At 40.8% G+C, this 11,020-nt stretch overlaps 2 protein-coding genes across 5 annotated transcripts in view; one reads left to right on the top strand and one right to left on the bottom strand.

Annotated features, from left to right (window-relative positions):
• The window catches only part of ppp1r10 (protein phosphatase 1, regulatory subunit 10), a 13,291-nt gene extending 3,527 nt beyond the window's left edge, over positions 1-9,764 (bottom strand). Inside the window, exons 1-16 of one of the 4 annotated variants that reach the window (XM_020624810.1) lie at positions 8,679-9,764; positions 8,094-8,144; positions 5,962-6,070; positions 5,762-5,848; positions 5,091-5,226; positions 4,952-5,003; positions 4,776-4,865; positions 4,556-4,684; positions 4,356-4,461; positions 4,163-4,266; positions 3,932-4,059; positions 3,405-3,561; positions 2,043-2,186; positions 1,714-1,960; positions 1,448-1,523; positions 1,124-1,342 (exon numbers count right to left, since the gene is read on the bottom strand). In XM_020624810.1, coding sequence (XP_020480466.1) covers positions 1,124-1,342; positions 1,448-1,523; positions 1,714-1,960; positions 2,043-2,186; positions 3,405-3,561; positions 3,932-4,059; positions 4,163-4,266; positions 4,356-4,461; positions 4,556-4,684; positions 4,776-4,865; positions 4,952-5,003; positions 5,091-5,226; positions 5,762-5,848; positions 5,962-6,068 — 1,782 coding nt within the window. In that variant the 5' untranslated portion in view covers positions 6,069-6,070; positions 8,094-8,144; positions 8,679-9,764. Of the gene's footprint in view, positions 1-1,123; positions 1,343-1,447; positions 1,524-1,713; positions 1,961-2,042; positions 2,187-3,404; positions 3,562-3,931; positions 4,060-4,162; positions 4,267-4,355; positions 4,462-4,555; positions 4,685-4,775; positions 4,866-4,951; positions 5,004-5,090; positions 5,227-5,761; positions 5,849-5,961; positions 6,071-6,714; positions 6,873-8,093; positions 8,442-8,678 lie in introns of those variants that run through there. The other 3 variants (XM_020624809.1, XM_020624811.1, XM_020624806.1) reach the window with 3 other exon arrangements.
• A 408-nt stretch (positions 9,765-10,172) lies between these two features.
• The window catches only part of mrps18b (mitochondrial ribosomal protein S18B), a 5,325-nt gene continuing 4,477 nt past the window's right edge, over positions 10,173-11,020 (top strand). The window contains exon 1 of the mRNA XM_020624813.1: positions 10,173-10,466. Coding sequence (XP_020480469.1) covers positions 10,374-10,466 — 93 coding nt within the window. The 5' untranslated portion in view covers positions 10,173-10,373. The remainder of the gene's footprint in view (positions 10,467-11,020) is intronic.

Genomic DNA, 11,020 nt, shown 5'->3' with positions numbered 1-11,020 from the left:
CCTCTCCTCCGTGCAAGACACATGAAAGTCCGCCTGGAGTTTGCTAAAAAACACCTGAAGGACTCCAAGATGGTGAGAAATAAGATTCTCTGGTCTGATGAGACCAAGATAGAACTTTTTGGCCTTAATTCTAAGTGGTATGTGTGGAGAAAACCAGGCACTGCTCATCACCTGTCCAGTACAGTCCCAACAGTGAAGCATGGTGGTGGCAGTATCATGCTATGGGGGTGTTTTTCAGCTGCAGGGACCGGACGACTGGTTGCAATCGAGGGAAGGATGAATGTGGCCAAGTACAGGGATATCCTGGACGAACACCTTCTCCAGAGTGCTCAGGACCTCAGACTGGGCCGAAGGTTCACCTTCCAACATGACGATGACCCTAAGCACACAGCTAAAATAACGGAGTGGCTTCACAACAACTCCGTGACTGTTCTTGAATGGCCCCGCCAGAGCCCTGACTTAAACCCAATTGAGCATCTCTGGAGAGACCTGAAAATGGCTGTCCACCAACGTTTACCATCCAACCTGACAGAACTGGAGAGGATCTGCAAGGAGGAATGGCAGAGGATCCCCAAATGCAGGTGTGAAAAACTTGTTGCATCATTCCCAAAAAGACTCATGGCTGTATTAGCTCAAAAGGGAGCTTCTACTAAATACTGAGCAAAGGGTCTGAATACTTATGACCATGTGATATTTCAGTTTTTCCTTTTTAATAAATCTGCAAAAATGTCAAACGTTCTGTGTTTTTCTGTCAATATGGGGTGCTGTGTGTACATTAATAAGGAAAAAAATGAACTTAAATGATTTTAGCATATGGCTGCAATATAACAAAGAGTGAAACATTTAAGGGGGTCTGAATACTTTCCGTACCCACTGTATATAGGCTACAGCCATAGGCCTATTCTTACACGACAAAAAAAATGTGAGAAAATGTTCTATATATCCATTGTCAAATGGATATGTAGAAATAAATGTCAAATCAAAAATGTCCCCATGCCAGAAATCTGTCACAGAGCCAAAGAACTTTAAAGAGAAGTAAACCTGAATCCCAGAATGTCACAAAAACCAAACAGATAAAAACAAGCTTCTCCTGCTGCATATCTAATAATACTTATATATTTACCATTATGGAAGACAGCAGCTCTTGGACATTGACAGCTGGAGCCACAGTGCTGCTAACAGTGTTTGTAGCTTGTGGACTGCGGGAGGTGTTGCTCAGGTTGACCATGAGATTGGCTAGGACAGGTGGCAGCTTGGAGCTCTCGCCCTGGGCCATGGCAGAGCCTTGCTGTGATGTGGTGTCCATGGGCTCAGCATAAGCATCTTCCACCATGGAGGAGTCCTACAATGGAGACAGACAGCTTAGCAAGTAAGGTATTGCACAATGTGTTTCTATTAAAGAGAGAAATATGAGAGGCTGAATGTTGGTGCTTTGGGGTGTGCTAACCTCATCCAGGGGGATGAGACGGGGAGGCATGGGCTCATAAGGCTCTGGGTCTGGTTCATGTGGACTGTCAGGCACACTAGTGATAAGGAAGAATGGGAAACTGTTAACACACACGCAGGCTCTCACCCCAAAATTCTAACATATAGAAACATATTGAAAGCATCAACAGTTCAGATTTTTTAACACTGCCTTCACTTTTTGGAATTTGTAGCCCAAATACCCAGGAAAAATTTAAAAAGCTACCAAAGACACATCCAATATCCTACCTCTCTTTGCTGAGGAAGATCTCCTGCAGTATGCCCATCTCACGGTCTCTCTGGGTGAGTTTCTCTGTGCTGTTGGCCCCGGAGGTGACCAAGCTCCCAGCCAGGGTCAGAGGCCTCGGGGGCGTCCAGGGAACCCTCTCTTCCATGGTGTCATGGGACAGTCGACGGGCCATTTCAAACGTCTGCCTGTCCATCATCAGTTCCCGTTTGGCAGCCTCACCAAAGTCCTTGATCTTGTTGACATTCACTGTGAATAAAGTGCAACAATATCATGAATAATATTTTTTCAGCTGATTTACAGACACACTGCTGTCTGCACTATGTCTTACCTCTCTCCGTCTCATCTAGGTCAAAGTAGAAGTATTGTTTGAGCTGCTCCTCCTCAGCCCAGTGAACAGTCTTCTTCTTCTTGCCTTTCTTGGTCAAGCTTTCCTCTTCTCCACGTGGTTCTGCCAGGGCATTAGGTTTCTCACCTGCAAACGAGAAAATGGGAAACAAATGTGTCAGTTGATCAAGAACGCCATCATTTGCAATGAAACTAGGAAAAAGCTTAAGGTTGTGTCTCGGCTACGCTGTATCCTGGTTTCACCATATACCATGGTATGAAAACTGACGTTATCATACCATGCACATGTGCCTATTACCGGTACTGAAGACAAAACGCAATTGTGTGCACCTTTCCTCCCTGACTGCCCGACAAATGGCAGAAGGGAGGAGACTGACATCACCAAACTCCATCCACTAAAAAAGATTATTTTGGATATCTCAAAAACGATCACCACCCCTCCATACAGAGCAAAGTATGCGTCCCATTTATAGCTTTAATCCCAAACAATAAAATGGGTGAGCGTGTAAACGTCATAAAATGCGCTATCAAAATAATTTCTCACATTTTCTTTTCATTCACTAATCTAACTTACACTAACTCACACTGGTCCTGATCTGAACCTAGAAACACACACACACACACACACACACACACACACACACACTTGCTGGCTCTGATAATTGTTTAGAGCATCATGACGGCAAATAATCAGCAGTTTAATCCCTAATGAAAATATTCAGTAGCTGCACTTGGACACAAACTAGTTCAGCAGAGCTGCAGCTTAACCAGCTAAGACAGTCATGTCCTGCTTTTACATCAGGGCACGAGTGACAGGCTGCTAATGTGATGTCATAGGTGTTACTATAACATTTTTAATACTTTAGAACATTTTTGTTATAAATAGTTACTTTTACTTAACATTTTAATTCCAGGACTTTTACTTATAAGAGAGTAAGCTACTTTAACCGTGTGATATTAGTACTTTCACTTAAGTAAACAATGTGAATAACATGCATACTAACATGCTTAAATTACATACCATGTTATAGTTATGTGCTTTTAAAAAAAATCCATTTTATATCCATTTCTGTTTATTATTTAGGTTCAATTGAGCTGTGTAGAACAGCTCAACTTGACAGTCACAATCACTTTCAATAGAAAAAAAGAGCCTTCTGTTCTCTATTCCTTTGAGACTCATAGCTGATACCAAATAAAGGTAGATTATGTAATTTTGTAAACCATAACATTGTGACTTCTTCTGAGATGGTTATCATACTGTAAAAATCCCGTATCACTGCGATATTAGTGTTTTGTCAAAGAAACTCATTAAACTCCTATAGGTGAGAATCTGTAAGGACCTTACCATTGTCTGAGGCCTCAGGGTCCTCAGAGGGAACAGGGGTCCCAGGTTGCTCTGGCTCCTGGTTTTCATCAGGTGTGTTGGGAGCAGCAGTTTCGGGAGACGATGGTTTCGTAGAGGATGAAGAATATACAGAGGTTTTACTGTCGAAGGGATTGGCCTGACAAGAAAACCAGAACAAGTGAGACACGTTTTAGATTATATTTGACAAAAAAGACAGAGGTGGACAGCGAACAGTTTCTAATTCTTGGAGGTCTTGCATGAGACGGACAGACCGATGTTCTGATTATCCATTTACTATTTCCATCAGTAGAAGCAGCAGCACATTATGCTTGGTTAAAAATATCAGAGCAGAATTATATTTATTCTGATTATTAGGGGAAAATAAAAACAATTTAATATACAATTTATGTATATTAAAAACATTATACTGTACAAAAATGTAAATTTTTTTCATTTAAAAAATATTCTGAGGATGTTTTCGACTAACACTGTCTAGAATATCTGAAACTACTAAGCTCTGTCAGTACCTTGTTAGAAGTGGGGGAAACAGCCTTGGTACTGGCTGTAGTACTGGCACTCAGCTTCTTCTTCTTGATCTTGATCCCGGGCACTGGGGCAGAGTTCAGAGCATCTAAGAATCCTGTGCACTCCATTGCTGCAGTGTGGACACAAAGGAGCAGTAAACACCACAGTGTTGTGCTACATCAACACTCACTCTTAAAAAACACAGCTAAAATGTGATGTGTGTTGGAACTTACGTTGTGCTGGAATGATCTTGACTTTGATCTCTTTGGCAGAGTTAGACGGGGTATTTAGAGGTTTGTATTTTTTCTCTAGAGGTGGAGCATCTGATGGACCAGAGCTGTTGAGGGAAAGCAACATAAACATGTCAGTAATATCATCAGCCACCTGTGAGAACCAATGAGTCAGGGAGGTGACAGGCCTGTGTACCTGGGCCTCTTGAGGACTGGAGGCTTGATGTTGTACTTGTCACCCAGCTGTGGGGCAGCAGGTGTCTTCTTAGCAGGGGCCAGGCTGGGAGTGTCCATTTCCAATCCTACACAACAGGAGCCATACCGATTGTTTTTACGAGCTTTTAAAAATCAAATGTTCAAGGTGGACTACAACACTCCTCAAAATGTTACACGTACCTATGGAGCGAATCTTTGTGTGGCTGGGTGCATGAGCTTTGGGCTTCTCCTTCTTCTTCTCCTCATCTCCACTCTTTTCCTTCACATCCCTCACCGGCATTCGGCTCTCCTCTTTCTTTTTTTTCTTATCTAGAAGATATAGTGCATCATACAAACGGTTGTGAGAAGGAGGAACTGTGAACAAAGAGGCACTTATAAAGGTAACCCGATTAGGCTGTACCAGCAGGAGAGTTGCCACTGCTTGAGACGCTCTGGGAGCGGATAGTTGCCATCCAGCCATCTACAAGCACAGATGCCAGCTTCCTCAAGTCTGAAACAAAAGCCAAGAACATTAGTGGAGTGCACACTGCTGTCTGTGCAAACGAGTCTGGATTTTTGATGTTCAAGCAAACTGACCTTCAGTCTCTGCACTCTTGCTCAGCTGCTTCACCAGCTTGGCCGTGTTGTTCTGGGAGAATATAAAAGCAGGTTTTGTTTTTACAGCTGCCTGCATAGGGTATTGGAAGTGTGTCTGGTGGATAACCAAAGGCAGTACCTGTTTGAGGTGGTCCACTTTGAGAGGCAGCTTCTGCAGTGTGAGCAGGATGAGCTGCAGCAGGGGGGTGTTACTGGTGGTTTTTGAGTAGGTGAGCCAGGAGTTGAGCAGCCTGTAGCCACCAACTCTGATAAAGCTGCATGACAAACAGAACAACTGATTTAGAATGAAGGATGAATTGAGGTATTAAGGAATCACAGATTTTACTTTCAGATCAACAAACGTGTTAACACATGGTGATAAATACTCAAATGATCACAACTTTTTAAAGTGGCAATTGCATTGTTTGATCTTCACCAAAGTCACAAATATCAACAAACACAATATTTCTAAGCTGATAAAACACAAACAGTCATGATCTTTCATTGATCAGATTCCAAGTTTGCTGACATTTAGCGATATCAGAATCCTGGCGCTGCCATTACTTTTCCCACCATCACTTTGTATGTTTAACTTGCGTGTTCAATAAAGACATGAAAGATCATGACATGTTTTACCAGCTTTATCAGTTTGTTGATATTTGTGACTTTGGTGAAGATCACATCACATCACATTTCAGTTATACCAATTTATGCAGAAAACCAGGAAATTGCAAACAATGCATTACTTTTTCTTGTAACTGTATACCAAGACTTGCAATAGATAGTGTATAAAACTGAAATAAGGCCTACCGGTTAAGAACATCGTGAGATTTTGTCTGCAACAGGATGTTGAGGTACATACATCTACTGACCATCTTGGTAGAAGCTTTCATAAGGCTGCATTGACAAAGAGCAAGGATGTTAAGATATATCCTAGTGTTAAGAGTTATGAGCTGTTACAGCTTCAAATGTGAAGGCACAGAAATGCTCATCTAATTTCAGTTCCTCACCTAAACACCTTTGGGACTCCCTCCAGGCTGCGGAGCTCTCCATCCTTCCCTAGCAGGTTCTCCACACCCTTCAAAATCTCTCTGGGGTCCACTGGTCCCCCTGCCATATCTGGAATACACACATCAAACAGTTAATACACATACCAACAGAACTTGGGTGTATTACATTTATGATATGTACAAGCAATCTTTCATCTTTAGTGATATTTAAGAACTGTTCATTCAGGACTATTTGCCTGTCAAATAGAAAATTGAGCTCCATGCTACAGAACTCCACCCAGACCATTTTTTAGGATTTAGGACTGAACAACTCCTTTCTGTTCTGTTCCAAAAGTCTGAAGCCACAGAAACGGGTTCATGTAAAACTGCATCAGGCCAACAAGATCACTACGGTCAGATTCACCCCATCCTGAAACACCACCTAGATTCCACTCTGAATCCTCTCACTTTATCAGTAGACAACACCACCAACCTGCTGGCATCAAGGTAATGCAATCAACATAAAGTAACTGATGCCAAAATCAGGAGATCAACACCATGAGGCGGCCATCAACATTTCTTCAGATTCACTGAGGTTTGAGCTGCATATTTATGAAGCTGCCAAACAGTCCTACTTACAATCCAAGTAACAAAGTTGTGATTCAAGATTCAATTCTACTCTGATCTGCTGTCCAGTATCTGCATATCAGGGAAAAAAAGAAAGAACTATCCCACACTATCTGGATTGATGATCTGGCAATCAAGGTGACATACAAATCATTAAAAGTACAGCCAGCAGCATCGTCCTCCAGCCACACAGCATTCTGTTGTTCTGGCAGTCAAACATCCACAGCGCACGACAGCTTCAGTGTACTGCCTCATACTTGGGATGTTTGTGAGATGCTTCACGGGGCCAACTCGACACCAGTTCATCTAGAACAAGGGCAGGACACTGTAGCATAATCCTGTCTAGGACGATTTTTTTGCACGGCAGGACATTCAGATATAATTTTTGTGTGTGAAGCAACACTGTGTATTCCAGTTCAGTCTAGGCAGCAGCAATGTAGACAAAAAAAAAAGTTTTTAAAACTAGTGCATTACACATTGACAATAAACTGACTTTTTGTGTTTATCATTTCATTTCAACTATTTACCTACTCATTAACAAAGAATAGACCTAAATGGGGGAAAAAAAACTCTACCCAAGTATTAATATTATTTATATGCATTCAACATACATAACTATTATTTGTTTTCACATCTCTATATGTATCAAACACAAGAGGTAAGTTGTGTTAAAACAAAAGTGGCCAAAGTGATTTCTGCAAGAAATGTTACTGAAGTTTTTTTTTTTAACTTTTTAATAGCATGTCTATCACATTCACATTTGTGCAAAAACAAGGAGAATGGGAACAGAATGGAAACATTAAAATCAATTATCCCTTGTAAAAAAACAAAAACAAACATTTTTCCCACTAAAATAACATTGGTATTTGCTGAAAAGATGAATGGTAGCCTACAATTCAAATTATATGCTCCACCAAATTAAAACATGCTTCTTAATTGTATGAAGTGCTTGAAAACTGTATTATTAATTACTAGTCTGCACCCTTCTTAATGTTAAATGTCAGGCTAAAGGTTGGACTAGTGTTAATGAGATCACTGCCAACCCTTCTGGCCAATCAGGTCACTTACTGCCACCTACAGGTTAGTTTTTGTTTACACACTTGTACAGTGCTGTCTGTGTAGTTACACAATTTAGAAATGTTACAAACACAACTGTTAGTGCAACATTACGTCAGTGGTCTGAACTGTAAACAAATTTGTCACTGAATGGTGATGATGTTTCAGATTATTAACACATCTACTTATCCTTAAAATGTCCAATATGAAATAGTCAAGACTTCATTAAATGACTGCTTTTACTTTTATGATTTTAAAATTATCATGATAAAGGGTCTTATTTAACCTTTTAGGCTAGACTATACACACACACACACACTTGGTTGAGCCTTGTATGCATGCACTCATTTTCCCATGTTTATGCATTTTATAACAAAACCATTTTTGCACCAATTTGTACAGAACCTGCAATTCTAGTGGAAATTAATTTAGTGGAAATGTCATGATGTGAGGAATCAGTTAGGTCTTACCCGTGTAACTGTTGTTGTAGAAGTTTTATATAGTCTCAGACCTCCACAACACTGCAAATAACCAAATTCCTGTAAATGTCACAATTGTTATACATATACACATCAGTGTTAAACATGGCACTGGTTCCTGGACGAGTGGGGAAGAGTAAGATTATTTGTGCGGTCAAACTGTGATGTCATTACATATCTCTGGTACATTTTGGCAAAACAATCTGACTGTTCTGATGACCAAGCCTTCTATAGGAAAGTATTTTTAGAACAGTTGCACAACAACACTTGACTATGAATAAGTAAATGAGGTATATTCATCAAGGACAAACACAATGAATCAAATGACACTGTAAAACGCCCTCGCAGCGGTGCAGGCGGCCTATAAAAGGCTTGTGCTTATCCCGTCCTAGCTGAAAACAGGCCTGCAGAGGGGAGGGGGCAGGAGGCTGGCTGCTAATTTGAGCCCTCCCTCTGTTAACCACTTCCACAACGGCAAACCGTTCACTGCGTGAACAACAGTGGCTATCATAGCAAAGACCATACTGACTGACAGAAAAACAAGGTACCAAACACCAGATATCTAGCGAACCGTACGCGTATAGCAGTCTGACAATGCGATGAACATCAGTCTATACTTGTTCTGCATTTCAGTCACTAAAACGTCCCAAATGTTGGTCAGAGAGCGCGGCTAGCCCCCCGAGCTGTCCGGCAAGCAAACAACTATTCCACCATATTTGCCAATCCCGACTGTTTGTGCTTCGAAAGACCATTTCGCTTGAGTCATCCTGCAATCTTTATCCACAGATTGCCGAGAACATGATGCGGGGTTTCGTTAAGTCTCTGTGCTATAATTACCAACATTTCACCATATATCACCGGCACATGTCCACAATCTTCAAACTAATGCAATCTTTATGTACAGATTGCTGTGGGTGTTCGTTCCGCAGAGCAGCCCCTATAAAGCAAATTTGGCAGGCAAAAAGTCCGACTTCATTATCTTAAATTTGCTTTCTGTGCCTAAGGCAATCTTTATGATTAGATTGCTTATGGTTATTTTTGCGGATTCACTGGCTAGTTTTATTTGTTCAAGTCGCCCATTCCGTCTCACACACAAAGAAACGGAGCCTTGCGCTTCCGTACACTTTCCTGTGTGAGCTCATACGAAAACTGACTATATTCAAATTGTTTGCTAAGAACCAACCTAACGTACGTTGCCTGCTAGCCAGCTACCGCTAGCTAGCCTACTATCTACGACTATTTTCATTTGAGGAATTTCGATTCAACTTCAAAAGTCAACTTACTATTGATACTATAGATCCTCAGCGTCTCGGGTATAATATAGTGTGCTTTCAAGCACTTATATATCTTGTTTCATAAACTTTATATCATTAACCTTCATGGTTTTTTTTTTATCAAATGAAAGACTTCTTATGGGTGGGGCTGTGATAGCTAAAAGCTAGCCTTTCCTTCAGGAACAAGGTGGAGGCAAAAATAGTAATCAAATGTCCATTACTTGAAGAAAAAAATATGAATTTGAGTAGAGTTGTTCAAAGTCCTCGACGGTTCAGTCTTCGGCAAAGCAAATTCATACCTGCAAAACACACAAAAACACATATTCAATTTCAGCAGCCATAGTTTTCTCGTCTTTCGCCTTTTGTTGTTTTATGAATACATTAGGTAGGAATCTCGAACTAAGCAAAGAGTGGAAAATACGCCTTACTGTCCTTATAACTTCACTTACCTTTGACCAAATCCAGGAATGAGCTCGAGAGGAGGGACCTCGCTTTTATAGACGTGACGTTTTTCACGTCATCGGTAGCATTTTTTCCCCTCTCGACGTTCGCAGAAACAAAATGGTGGCTAATGACCTTCTCTTCCTAGTGAAGGGTATAATGGCGTTTCTCACATTTAGAAACTGTTATCTTTAATTACTTCATATAGCGTTCTTTAAAATATTGCGTTATGGCATCAATGGGGATATACCAAGCAATGCTAACGCATTTGGTTGATTTAGCTGGATTGTACATGTTCTTTTATACATAATTTTTGTTTTTAATATTTATTCAAAATGGCGCCTGACTTGTCTGTCACTGCCCTCGTGGCATGGATGAAATGCGACAGAGATAAAGCTATATTTTAACAATCATCTAAACCCAACAAACGTAAACAAAAATGACAGGGCGCGGTTTTGTGCATAATATAACTGATTTATAGATTATCACACTTTAATCTAATACGTATTTCATATAGCTATAATATGATCTTTGACCTTTCACCTACAACCCCACTATGACAGACAATATGGCTGCCTACACTAAAGCAATTGCGAAGGTTTTGTGCGGTCTATCGCCTTCAATTTTACATTCATTACGGCCGTGTCAGGTATTGTATTTAATTGTTCTGATGATATGTTAAACGCCCGATTATATGCAACTTTGCAGTAAGGTCTTTAAGTCGGGAGAAACGCCGGACGTTACCACATGTATATGCCATGCAACATCAATTCGTTAATAGCTAAGCTGTTGACCAGGAGTAATTCCGGTTAATGCACTTGAAAACGGTAATTCATAGGCAGTAACACACTGGAACAGAAGGAATGTCTTAAGTCTAATCTTAAAGGTAGAGAGGGTGTCCACCTCCCGAACTGAGACTGGGAGTTGGTTCCATAGGAGAGGAGCTTGATGGCTAAAGGCTCTGCCTCCCATTCTGCTTTTGTGGACTCTAGGAACCACAAGTAAACCTGCACTCTGAGAGCCAAGTGCTCTGTTAGGATGATAAGGCTCTATAAGGTCTTTAAGATACGATGGAGCCTTGTCATTAAGGGCTATGTCATCTAAAGTAACTATATGATTAGACAGCAGATTTCTAAGGTTTTCAGGCCCAAGCACAATAACTTCGGATTTGTCAGAGTTTAGAAGTAAGAAGTTGCAGGTCAT

Source organism: Monopterus albus, unplaced genomic scaffold (assembly GCF_001952655.1).
Source record: "Monopterus albus unplaced genomic scaffold, M_albus_1.0 scaffold339.1, whole genome shotgun sequence".
Classification (NCBI taxonomy): Eukaryota; Metazoa; Chordata; class Actinopteri; order Synbranchiformes; family Synbranchidae; genus Monopterus; species Monopterus albus.
Note: the sequence above shows the minus strand (reverse complement) of the source record. Positions and strands in the feature narration are given on the sequence as shown.